Source organism: Drosophila santomea, chromosome 3L (genome assembly GCF_016746245.2).
Source record: "Drosophila santomea strain STO CAGO 1482 chromosome 3L, Prin_Dsan_1.1, whole genome shotgun sequence".
Classification (NCBI taxonomy): domain Eukaryota; kingdom Metazoa; phylum Arthropoda; class Insecta; order Diptera; family Drosophilidae; genus Drosophila; species Drosophila santomea.
Genome location: NC_053018.2, coordinates 597,934 through 610,990, shown reverse-complemented (window position 1 = coordinate 610,990; position 13,057 = coordinate 597,934). Strand labels below are relative to the sequence as shown.

General features: G+C 48.3%; 2 protein-coding genes across 2 annotated transcripts; one reads left to right on the top strand and one right to left on the bottom strand.

The window, feature by feature from the left end:
- Nucleotides 1-3,010: 3,010 nt before the first annotated feature.
- LOC120449644 (protein snail homolog Sna) lies at nucleotides 3,011-9,612 on the top strand. Its single transcript, XM_039632237.2, has 4 exons — nucleotides 3,011-3,324; nucleotides 6,954-7,411; nucleotides 7,467-7,947; nucleotides 8,015-9,612. Exons 2-4 carry the CDS (start codon nucleotides 6,978-6,980, stop codon nucleotides 8,438-8,440), a joined length of 1,341 nt encoding a protein of 446 aa, XP_039488171.1. The 5' UTR covers nucleotides 3,011-3,324; nucleotides 6,954-6,977; the 3' UTR covers nucleotides 8,441-9,612.
- A 12-nt stretch (nucleotides 9,613-9,624) lies between these two features.
- Nucleotides 9,625-11,236, bottom strand: LOC120449643 (probable protein phosphatase 2C T23F11.1). Its single transcript, XM_039632236.1, has 2 exons — nucleotides 10,956-11,236; nucleotides 9,625-10,898 (listed from the first exon to the last, which is right to left on the bottom strand). Exon 2 carries the CDS (start codon nucleotides 10,889-10,891, stop codon nucleotides 9,815-9,817), a length of 1,077 nt encoding a protein of 358 aa, XP_039488170.1. The 5' UTR covers nucleotides 10,892-10,898; nucleotides 10,956-11,236; the 3' UTR covers nucleotides 9,625-9,814.
- Nucleotides 11,237-13,057: the final 1,821 nt, after the last annotated feature.

Genomic DNA, 13,057 nt, shown 5'->3' with positions numbered 1-13,057 from the left:
ACTTTATGATCTCGCCACGGAACGGCACGATCCAAAACTTTGATTCCGCGCCCAGGAATTACTCACACTCACATATCCGGCCAACCTCCCTTCCACCCCCCATCATCCACCATCCATCCGCATCCAGATCCAGATCCATTTCCATATCCATCCGACAAAACCCTTGAGTTGCCAAAGAATTCCCGTAAACAGGATGCGGCTGGACCTGAAAATGAGGTGCTGAAGTTGCACTGCGCCGCATAAATTATAGCCACTCGAGATCAGACCAGATCCACGGATCTGATTTCGATCCATCACAGCGATTGGGGATAATGTACTAACCCCCATCATTGGGCAATTATTTACCAAACAAAGGAGGAGCAAAGTGTGTGTGTGTTTCCCGCTTTCTTCGCTTTCTTGTTGAATTTCGCATTACGGCGGATTTGGCTTATTTATCTGCGTAAATAATTGGACACCCTCTGGAATTTGCGGATGTGGACTCGATTCACTTGCGGATTCAACGCCGACGAGGTGGTGGCCACATACTTTAGTACTTCAGTGGCCAAGTGCACCACACGGCTCTCCGCCTTTTACCTACGCAGAGAATCGGATCCGAACCACCCGATCTTGACGGCAGCAGTTAAAAATAAAGATCCAGGGGCACTTAATAAGCGGTCATGCACTGAGCGAAATCGGATGCTCATGGGATTGGAAGCAAGGAATGAGCTAGGAAAGTTCCAAGTACAAGCTATCTTACGGATAACTGGTTCGAACATCATTGTTTGTATATAATATCTTATGATTAAGAGTAAGAGTATGTGAGCGTTTTCTCGCAGTGTGGAGTGGGGCAAGGAGCTGCAGCATGGGAGACTGGACCCCGCAATTGCGCAGCAAGTGAGAAAAGAGTGCCGATCACCGACGGGGTCTGGGATCTGGAGGAACTCAGAGGGTGGGGGCACTGAGGCTGGAACCAGGACGAAAATAGATTTATGGCCGCCAGTCGCGACGTCTTCGGCGGTTTTCCAGAATCGCACGCTCCGGGTGAGGCCCTGGATTATGGGTATACTAGGGGTGTACTATCCACAGTGATCATGATGAGCCAACTTGCTGGGCTGCAAGCTGGGGACACTTCCTTTGTGGGACTTCCTTTCTCGTCTTATTAATTGCCGTGATTAAAGTCGATGCACGATGTCTTTAGCACATGTCACGTTGGCAGCAGAAGGCCTTTCCCGGGTCCAAAGCTCCGCCGTGACGGTGATGGTGATGGTGATGCATGGCTATGGCCCATCCTGACCTTACCACTCAAATTGCATTTCCATGTTGGCGCCAGACAAAGCCCACCCCTTCCTCCCTTCTCCACCTCTACACCGCTTTTCCACCAGCCGATTTCCTTTGTCTTCGGCGCGTGGGCTGCAAGTTGCAGAGTGTGAAAATGCCACGAGAAGTGCGAAAAATCGGGAAAGTCAGGGAAGCACTAAACAGATTAGTTGGGGAAGGGGTGGCCTTATAAATAAACCCATTACAATCGCCGCCCAACTGTAAAGATCATTTGTGAAACATCAAAATCCAATTCGAACCAGAACCAGCAGAAGACCGCCGCTCGGCATAAATCAAATCGAATATATGCATAGATATATAGAAAATACGTTAGCACCCAATACATCTGAAGACGCCAAGCGAAAGAAAAGCACCCAAAGGGGCGACATTAAGTTCATTACGCCTGAAAAGCCGAAAATGAAAATGGGAATTTGGAAAGTGGAGGAAGCGAGAGCAAGCGACAACACCTGCGAGAAATCCGTTGGGGCTCTGCGTTCTAAGGCCAAAGGAGAGGGGAGTTGGGGGAATTCGCAGAATGTAGCATTTTGGGGGAGGATTGGGTGGGGCGGTTCAGGTGAGCGAGTCTATTTTGGATGCCCGCAACAAGTACGCAGGCGAGGAAAATGCCAAATTGCATGCGACTGCGTCACTCTTCGCGAAGAGCACCCATCCCCATCCCCATTCCCATCCTCATCCCTATCCCCATCATCCATCCATATCAACCAGGAGGAGAAGAATCTGAGCAGGAAGACGAGGGACTAGCGAAGAAACTGCCCAACCACGAAGCGAGCGCACTGCCTCTCTCTCTTTCTGGGCAAATCAGCATGGGGCAGGCGAAAACACACTGACACATGGGGCAAATTCCCACAGCCGAGGTCAGCGAAATAGCACTCATTACGGATGTAGCCATCAGTCTCCCGAAGTGATAATCTCCCAGTCAAATCAAACTATGAATCTAGAAGAGGAAGCTAATGGGTATGCTTCTAATATATTAAACATTTATTTTAATATGACTCTACTTCATCATTTCTACAAAAATATTGAGCAGCTAATGTAATTAGATTCAAAAGTAGTTAGTTTTGAGCATTATTCCTGAGAAATACTCCTATTATGCCGACCGTGTCTGTGCTGCAGCGAGTGCGCAAGGTTTTTGACACTGACTGCGGATCGTTAGAAGAATTCTGCGCAGTGGTCCTGCCAGCAGGAGCGTCGTCACCTCGGCGGGCGCAGTTTTCCCTTTCGGAAAATGCAAGTGGAAAACCAGGGAGAGCGGGGGGAGCAGGGAGAGAGAGGGGTGCGCTGCGCGGAGAGCGGTAGCATAATGAAAACATTATTTTTATTTTTAAACGGCGCACACTTGTTCCGTCGTTGTTGCGTCGCGGTTCGTTCTCGAAGTTATGTTCGATACGATTCCGATCCCGAACCGATGCGATCCTCTCCTCGGCTGTACACGCAGCGAAACGGGGGGTGCAATGCCAAATATAAGTCAAGAAAAATGGGCAGTGTTAAGGGAAGAGATTAAATCACTCAGCAGTTGCTGCACGTCTGTACTTCATGTATGATCCACGAATGATGGGCTACTTTTTCTCAGTGTAAGGAAACGTAGGAGAGGATGGGAGGCCGTGAGGTGGACGCCGCCGGAGGCAGAAGAACAGCAGCGACAGCAGCGACAGCAGCGGCCGCAAGATGTAAAAACTGTAAGTGGTCTGGCGAAGAACGCTCAGTTCTTCCTGGGATCTCGCTGCGTTCGCTCGTTCGCTCGTTCGCTCCTCTTCACGGATGCGCCATCATCCGTCCGTGCGACTAACCAATCGGTTTGACACTTACCAAAGCATCAGTGCGATCCCCCAAATCCGGAGTCCCAGCAGCAGTGGGCCCATTGCCATCGCGGACTCTTGGCGGGTGATGAAACTCGTGTGACAAAGCACTCACTTTTCCCAGCGGCCACTGAATCATCCGTCTAAATTCGAGGCAGAACGACGGGGTTGGATTTGGATTGTTTTCCGGAAACTATTCGAACTGCGTGGGGTGAGTTGGCAAAATGATGCCCATGATGAGTTGGGAAAAGTGGGCGAAAGTGAACTTTACCTTTGCCCTACCTTTTGGTTACACAATAGAAAGCACATAACTTTCTGCCCAGGAACCGCCACAAGATCGAAAATCTGCTTGGCAAATTGGGCCAACAGATTCGCGTGACTGCGAATGGGCGGCGTTTTCCGATCCCCCTCGGCACCCTCCCCCCACGAACAGAACGGACCGCACTTGTTAAATTAATATTATTATTTCTTTTGATATTTTGACATTTACGTGAGCAATGTTTGCATTGGCAATGAGCTTCCCAGAACGGGAAATAGTGACCGAGTACAGTATAGCTGCCATGGCATCTTTCCGCATGGCTATATGCATATGCATATGGCTGTAGTCATTGTCTTCACTTCTCGCGGTGCTAGATGCGTAGATCCTACGTCCAATTTAGGCGCATAAACAAGAGATCAGGCCTGCAGCTGATTAATCTGGCGGTTTGGGCTGGCGGATAATTAACCGCCGTGATTTACAGGTGAAGCCTGTGCTCCTTTGTGTCCTTTTCCGTCCAAATGTTTGTAAACAAACTGAAACGGGAATGGGAATGGGAATGGGAATGGGAACTGCAGTCGAGGCAACGATTGATGAGGGCCTGCGATCTGGGGTAAACAAAATGATGATGCCCAAATCCAGCAGTGGGGGTGGTGTGGGTACACTCGCACATACATAGGTATACCCATGTGATGTACATGCTGTCTGCGGTGCATGGCATTGACTCTGGACTCGGAAGCAGCCAGAGGTTGAGGCTGGCGCTCGGGATTTTTGTTTATTGTGCACTCGCTTCTTTGCTGAACTAAAATGTAAACTATGCTGGGATCACTGCCCCTCCCCTGCTCCTTGGGATCAGGTATTTATAGATGCACTGCAGCGAGGGAAAGACGCATGTTAAGGCCACCGAAGCCAGAGAAGCCAGCGAAGACTGCGAAGCCACCTCTGTTGGCCATCGCCATTCTTCTTCGCCTCTGCGCACATTAACAGGACTTTGAACTCTTTCCCGGTCCGGCGAAATACGGACACGGTCTACACGGCCGGAGATGGGAGCTGCGAGGTGGGAGATCAGAGATGGGGAATCGGAGGGCGGAGACCACGCAATTTGCGCAGATCTGCGGCGGCATGGAAAGAAAAGGAAAGAGGAGGAAAATGGCAGGCGGAAAGTGAAATACTTTACCCGGTCCGTGGTCCATTGTTCGGCGCACATGGAACGACCAAGATGCGGATGGGGGAGCAGAAATGAGTCAGCCAACTTCTGGGGGACTCTAAGCAGCTTAAATACACTGTGGGGAAAACTGTGTGTCGCAATATAAATATGCTTGTAAAACTATTTACCAGGGGACATATGAATCACTTACCCAAAAGCAAATTTAATAGTCAGGAAAAACCACAAATAGTAGTATATATTTCAAATATTTTCGACTGACTCCCCGCTTAAGAAGCTCCCCATGTTCTCCACTGGACTTGGATCCCTAGCCACCTTCTTCCTGTCAGCCGCGATTACCGATCTGCAATCGCACGGGGCCGCGGAATAATTAATTAACGACCTGTCACAGAAACATGCGACATTTCGTATGCCCCAAGCGAAAATGACATCGGAAATATGGCACACACACATTATTCTTGAGGAAGGGTGGGTTCAGAGGGGAGTGGGGGGTCTGGCTTTATAAGATCCATAGTGGCGGATCACCGATCACTTGTCAGCTGTTTTCCCCGGCGAATTCTCAGACGCATATTGTTCCTCAGAGACGCGAGCATTTCGTGTTCGATGGAAATCGGGTATTGAAAATGACGCGATTAGGTGGAAAATGGCATACATTTGAGTGCTATGTGCTATATTTAAATGTGTACGGCAACCACCTGGGAACAGTGGGAAAATCTAGCGGAACTTGGGGAACATGGGGAACAGGGCCTCAGGTGGTGGGGCATCTGAGTGCCAAGACACAAATTATGAAAGTCTGGCGGTTGGTTGCTCACACCCACTCAACAGGGAAAAAGGGGAGAGAGGAAAGCGGCGGGAAAGTATTTCCTTCATGGAAAACCACTTTCGCACATCGCACACCTTCGGCCACCTTGGCAGCGATCATTCCGCTTAATTGCCGCAGAAACATTTTGATGTACTGCTCCCCAAAGAAAAGCCCCCCAGGAGGATGGGAATTGGCCATTGGGAATTGGCAGCTAGGCGGGCGCAACAGGTTGCAGAATTCGTTGGCGGGGGCGGATGGCAGCTGTTCAGCTAGTTTGATTCGGCGGGGAGTGGCGGAGGGGGAATTTCCCCCACATTTTCCCTCGATGCCGAAAAAAGAAACACACACATCAGGCGGCTGTCCTCAGGCGAAATACAGAGAGTGTTAGAGAAACAAACAAAAACGAAAGCAAGAGCAATTTCAAAAGCAAAAATCGAAAAAACCAAAACACCAGCAGAGTATTGCACATGACCTCCTCAAGAGTGGAAAAACAGCGGCGATCCATCGATTCTTCCAAATTTCTCAATGGGTTCGATTATTCGGAAAATCTTTTGGGGGCAGAAAAATAAATGAGAAGACTTTCACATGATAAACAAACGATTAAGTGCGGTGGGGAATATACAAACCAAATATAATGGCGCCGTTCTGAAAGAAGGAAAACAACAATATTTTGAAGAATATTAGTATAATATATATATTTTAGGACTTTCAGCTTAGTGAGCAATCCTGAAACGCAGGTACAGTGAACTCCAACATATAAAAGCCACATGCCCACCTGACTTTCGGATGCGCCAATTACGAGCGAGATTAATCAATGCCAAAACAACGTGTACAAATTAAGCGCACTCATTTCGACATCAATTTATTTGACCACGCAAATAGGCGAGGATGGTGAACACCGGCACCACCGAGCCACAAAACAGCCAACAAGTGCCAGAATCAGAATCAAAATCAGAAAGCAAGATGCAAGATGCCATATGCAATATGCAGTATGCAATGTGCAACATGCGGTATGCGGTATGCGATGACGTTAATCATACGCCCCGTGGGCACTGCTAACCCTCAACCATGTGCGATAATTCCTATTCGGCAATGATGATGATGCAGACGACTTTGGCTCACATCTCAGACGCTGAGTGTGGCCTCTCGACTCTGTCCTTAATTATAAATTGATGCATTTTCAAATAAACAAACTAGAATTATGGCGTAAGCACCAGCAGGGAAAGATCTATGATAGGTGGGGTGATAGATGGCGACGATCGCACTTTGAGTGCGCGATCCCATGGGGCTTTCTTATGCCGAATAATTCGATTATTGGTGTATTTTTGGTGCACTTGCAGAAGCTATAACGAACCACTAATTGGGTAAATGTGAGTTTAATTAATGAGCATATCGCTGACGTGAGTTTTTTACACCACAATGGGGGAAATGGGCCAGAACAAGTTACATTATTTTTCATATTATTTTATTTTATTTTAAACACACCATTGACGATCTAGTGGCTGATATGTATTAGCTGGGTAGTGACGCATCAGGTGCGCATTTAGCAGGAAATATTTGGTGTCTAGTCATGCTGTTTTCATCACAGAATCATAGAAAATCCCCGCTGTTTTTCAGGCATTTGTTCACCTCTTCAGCGCGATGACGAAGGACCAGCAGGCGACACCCATTCCCGAGGAGCTGTACAATCTCACCCAGCTGGCGGAGGTCACTCTGTCGGTGGGTCCACTGGTCACAGACGAGGTGAAGCCGCTGCCACTGCCACTGTACGCCTCCTCCTCGGACGACGACTCCAACTACTACAGCCACAAGGTCTTTGATCGCAGGAAACTGCGTCGCTGCACCATCTCCGATTCGAACTCCTGCACCAGCAGCAGCTCCAGCTCCACCTCCAGCCGACAATCCTCGGAGGAGCACCTGGGACTGCAGGGCCACTCGTCGGCGCACCACCACCATGCGGAGCAGGGCGAGATCCTCAACGGCACATCGCTGCTGGAGGACGAGCACGTCTGTCCCGAGTGCGGCAAGAAGTACTCCACATCCTCCAACCTGGCGCGTCATAGACAAACGCACAGGTAAGTCAGCAGCACAAAAACTAAACAACATTATTAAATTTTTAATTTCGTAAAGATCAATCATGGACAAGAAGGCGCGCCACTGTCCCTACTGCGAGAAGGTGTACGTTTCGATGCCCGCCTACTCGATGCACGTGCGCACCCACAATCAGGGATGCGAGTGCCAGTTCTGCGGCAAGTGCTTCTCGCGGCCGTGGCTCCTCCAGGGCCACATCCGCACCCACACCGGCGAGAAGCCCTTCAAGTGCGGCGTCTGCGAGAAGGCGTTCGCCGACAAGAGCAACCTGCGCGCCCACATCCAGACCCACTCGAACACCAAGCCGCACACGTGTGCGCGCTGCGGCAAGGCCTTCGCCCTCAAGTCCTACCTGTACAAGCACGAGGAGTCCTCCTGCATGAAGAACCGTGGTGGTGGCTCAGCATCGGCATCCGGATCAGCATCTGGTAACCGAGCTCCGTCTTCGCCCAAGAGGCAGCAGTCGGAAATGGCGGGCGGCGCCATCTCGGCATTGGGTGCTGGATCCCCGGCTGCAGTGGTAAGTTCCTTACATCGAATCCACATCTCTTCAGTTGCAGTTGGTTTAACCTTCTGGTTTCTTTCAGTGCACTGCCTCCGACTCAGCCAAGTCCACGCTGGCCAACAAGCTGCTGCAGAAGGAGAAGGAGCGCAGGCAGGCGGCCTTGGCCTTCCAGGGCTTTCCCGCTGGCCCAGAAGCAACGGCCTACGAGGAGTACGAGAAGTTCAAGCGGATCAACGTGATCCAGCCGAAGGTGCTGCCGCACATAGTGCCCAGTCTCTACCAGGACCTGCTGCCCAATCCCCACGTGCCACTGGCCTTGCCCCTGGCCATGCCGTACCACTTTCAGGGCCAGGCCACCTCCACGTCCATGTCCACGTCCACGTCCATGACATCGGACAGCAGCTCCGTGCAGGAGCAGCCCGTTGACTTTTCGCCCAAGAACAACTTCACGCACTCGGCCAAGACGAGTCCCTTCGAGCTGACCGGGAACTACGCCATGGTGGCATAGGATCTGCCCAGCCAGGACACCACGCAAAAGACACCGGAGAGAGCAAAGCAGAGCACTACCCAAAGCCATTCAAGGAGATCCCAGTCCCACTAAATCTCAAGTCCAAGTCCCTTCAAAGCCCACCCCAAATCCAGGACACTTTCTTACTGTAGTCAACGAATATGTGATAATAATGCAAAAGAGCTAAAGTACCATTAGAGAGTAGATGATTCCAGAGCGACGAGGAGCACGCACAGCTCATCATCTTCGCGGAAAACTCCAGAGACGGCGAGGTCATACACCGTAGATATAACATATAGTAGAGCGACAAGGTTGGATCGATTGGATCGCGATTGGATGCCAATCGATCGTTTGATCGTTTGATCTTCAGTTAGTTGTAATAAGAGACTTCTTAGAGACTTGCCAAGAACAGCGACAAAAAACCAATGTAACCAGTATTTTTTTATAGCACATACGATTACGATTACCGATCGGAGGGCCGGAGAGATGTAGCATCCCAGATCGAACTCCGCAGCAAAGCTACAAACTTTACACATAGTCAACTAGCTTTATGATTTTACAAGAACTAGACATACGAGTATCCAAAGATATCCACACACTCACACACCATTACTAACCCCATTAATCACTTTGCATTAAGGCATCGATCGACTTCCTGCTTCCGGCACGGAAGTCGCTCCCAAACGAGAGAATTTCTAGTCTTTACATTTAAATTCAGCGCACATTGGGCGGGAGAAGAATAAGGGGTATTACCCGTCTCCTCACCTTTGTGCGCGGCGTTATTTTAAGCACTTTACGGCCGCATGTGGTGCAATAATTGACATAACTGTATCGCTAATTAGCGCACAAGCACTTTGCCATATTGCAATCTGTATATCTGTATATTTCTACTTTCACGACTCGCAGCAATCGTCCATCTCATTGTAGCCCCACCATTATCTACTCATCGAGAGACAGACACCCACTGCATTTCGACTCGACTCGAATCGACCTACAGCTAATAGCACCAAAGATACTTCGATTTAGATGCGCACGCATACTACTTACCTTTACTCGTACTCGTACTTACCATATACACCACAAGATATATACACGTATACGTAGCTCTAAATGTACTATAGATTTGCACATTAACTCGAATTAAACGAGCTATCCTCTGATCCCCGAGAAAATACCAATCGAAGTGTTTTTATTTCCAAACTGGGCTGCTTCTTTATTTCAAATGAGAGGATTGTTGATTTCGGTTTATTGGCTGCCGAGGGAAGATGTGCGATAACTGATAATTTTGGACGGCCATTGTAGTATCCCAAATCCAAGTATAAATGTAGGAGCAAACAAATCCAGTAACAAAAAATGCAAAATGGAAAAAAAAAATTAAAGGTTCTCTCTCGGAGTATGAGTATCGCTTTCGCGAAGTCCGAGGCCCAGGCCCAATCGCGAAGTCGACGTCCCCGAGTTCGGTGACGATGCCTGCGAATAGGGAGTGACGACCTTGATGACCGGCTGATCCTTGATGTCGCCCACGGTTTCTACGGGGGTCTTGCGCTTGCCACCGCAGCGCACGACCAGATCCTCGTAGCTCTTGTTGTGCAGCAGGCAGACCAGGATGACGGTCATGTTGTCGCCGCCCAGGCCGCTGTTCTGGCCATCCGGAGCCAGGCAGCTGCTCATCAGCTCCTCGCAGATGAGCTCCGGCTGCATGCCATTGCATATGCGGCTGCGAACGAACTGGCAGACGTCCGCGCTGCTCATCACATCCCAGATACCATCGCAGGCCAGCAGGACGAACTCCCAGTCGTCGGTGATGTCGCGCACCTCCACGTCGGGATTGGCGGTCACGATCTGCTCCTCGGGGCTCTTCTGCGAGTTCTTCTTGTAGATGAAGTCGCCGAGGGCGCGGGAGAGCGCCAGTTTGCCATTGACCCGATTGAACTCCACCCAGCCACCGCCGGCCAGGATCCGTTTGCTCTCCCCCGCGTCAGTGGGCTTGTGGTCCACGGACAGGGCGTGAACCACTCCGGCAATGCAGGCGATGGCCCGCGAATCGCCCGCGTTGGCGCAGTACAGTCGCCGCTCCCGAATGAGCACCACGACGGCAGTGGAGCCTGCCATCTGCTCGCCAATGGTGCCATTGTGCAGCATCTCGCGATCGAAGTCGAGGAAGGCCCTCTTCAGGGCCAGCACCACGCCATTGTCCCGATACTCCGGCCGCTTCGTGACGAACTTGTGCAGATGCTTGCCCGCGAACTTGGCCACCGACGCACCACCGTGTCCGTCGTAGACGGCGAAGAAGGCCGCCTGCGGATCCTCCGGCAGCGCCAGAATGTGGGTGTGCGCGTCCTCCATCTCCACGCGCCATCCCTGCATGCAGGACGAGCCCACGCGGTAGCTGGCGTTGCCGCAGCAAGCTGAGTCCTTGGTGGTCACCGGTTCCGACAGCGTCTGCCCCATGGTCAACCTAAGGATCGAGTGAGCCATTTACGAAGCTAACGAAGCTACTAAGCCAAGTGCTCACCTGTTGCCCTTCGATCGGTGACCTTATATCGCGATTTCAGTTGGTTTATGTCCTTCTTCAGGTCAGCTTCTTCCCTTGTGGATGCAGGAGAAAACAGTGGAAACAGGAGAAATCACTCTGTGATAGCCAAATCGGGGTTTTGGAATTTAGACGACTGGCTCAACAGCGCCTACTTCCGCTCGATTCAGCAATCACCAATCACCAATTGAGGAAGGATTCCGATTCCTTAGCACCAAAGTAAGTCACTTCTTACAGAACGTTTCCCATTAAATAAATAAGAAAAGTTGTTATTTTTGTTGTTGATAATTTTGGTTTTGTATTTGTTATCTGTTGTCGTTTTTTGTTTCTCTTTATTTTTTCCTTGTTTTTTTTTATAATTTGGTTTGGTTTACTTTGTTAGCGTTTGTTTTCATATACACAAATACATCTAAGTATATATTGATACGCTCATATCGCGCATATTAAATCTTGTTCGTTTCATATATAGACATTTACTTTTAATTGTTGGTTGTGGCTGTAGATTACTACACGTGTATCCTTTTAGGCATATGTACGAGAGTATGTAATTACCATAATTTATATGCATCTGCATCTTTGAGTAGGTGTATCTGCATCTCTGTATCTGCTTCTACTTCTGTATCTTTTTCTGTATCTGAATTTCTCTTCGTGTGAGTTTCAAGTTTCTTAATTAATCCGTTTTGTATATATCTCTTTAAAGTGTAAAGACACTAAATTTCACAATGTTCGATTTCTTTCCCCCCCTATTTGGGCTACTCCCCAAAATTTCCGAAGATGGGATTGGGAGGGGTATTCCAAGCCAGAACTAGCCGAAAATCATTTGGGGAACTAAAGTTAATTTGTCGTGTGGAGTATGTTTGTGTCTGAGTATGTAAATAAGTTACGAAAATCTTCGGGCTTATTCATAATATATTCGTGTATGTATATAATTCTATATCGATATAGTCGTATTATAAAATCTCTAAACAGCCATAAAAGTCAAAAGTTCTTATTCATATCTATTAATTATCTAGACGCGTTTACACTGCCACTAAGTTGACGTAACTTCAGTTAATCTTTATCATTACCTTTATATTAATCTGTACTTTTTGCATTTCTCGCTTAACTCGCTTGCTGCCTAACTCTTCTGAAATCGGAACTCGATTGTTATAGGTTTTATCTGTTGGTTAGGGAGGGAACTCTATACATAAATACAAACGTTGCGGCTCATTGTTTCATTTCGTTTAGTTTAGGTTTAGTTTGATTGGTTTTGGATTTGGTTTTCGATTTGGGTTCGCTTCGCTTTGCTTTGGTTTGGTCTCGAGACTTTTAATTCAATTCATTCACTATGGCTACGATTATTTGTATTTGATAAATTAGCTGACCTCCTAATATCTTGGGGGGCCCTCAAAAAGGTACGCATATCCGAATAAGACAGAGAGATATACTTATTACTTCGCGTATATATATTTTGATTCGCATCTAACTCTAGTATCGATAGCTTATCAAGTACAATGCTAAATGTATCGGTGTGCTTGGTTTTTGATATAAGTTTGAATTTCATTTCCGTTTCCGTTTCTGTTTCCTTCGATTTCGATTTCCTTAAGCCTAAATAAGAGAGGACACCAAGTAAAAACATTCAGTACACGTTCATTGGAATACTATTAGAATACAAAAAGAGTGATTAAGTACGATTAGAGTTCTTGTGGTTGAGTGTTGGTGAATAAGTATTCATGCGGTAATGGTGAATTTGTGGCGAGGTGTTGTTGACTTTAAGTTATGTGATAGTGAGTTGATGTTGGTGAAACATTCAATAAGGTGCTGTTCAACTGAGTTTCTGTGAAGTGTTTGGTGTTGCAGTGTTGGTGAAACATATTGAGGTTGTTTCAGTGTTGGTGAGTTGACTTTGACGAAATGAAGGTGCAAGGTCAAATCTCTTCGTTGACGATCGAAAACATTCATGTTGCGGGTTGCGTTCTTGGGACAGGAGCTTCTGGTTCCACTTGCCCGGCAATTCGTTGTTGTGTAACCCAGGGATCCCTTGATCAAGTCTGAGGTCGGGGACTTGTAATCGCGATACTAGGACTAGGGGTCAAGGGCATGTA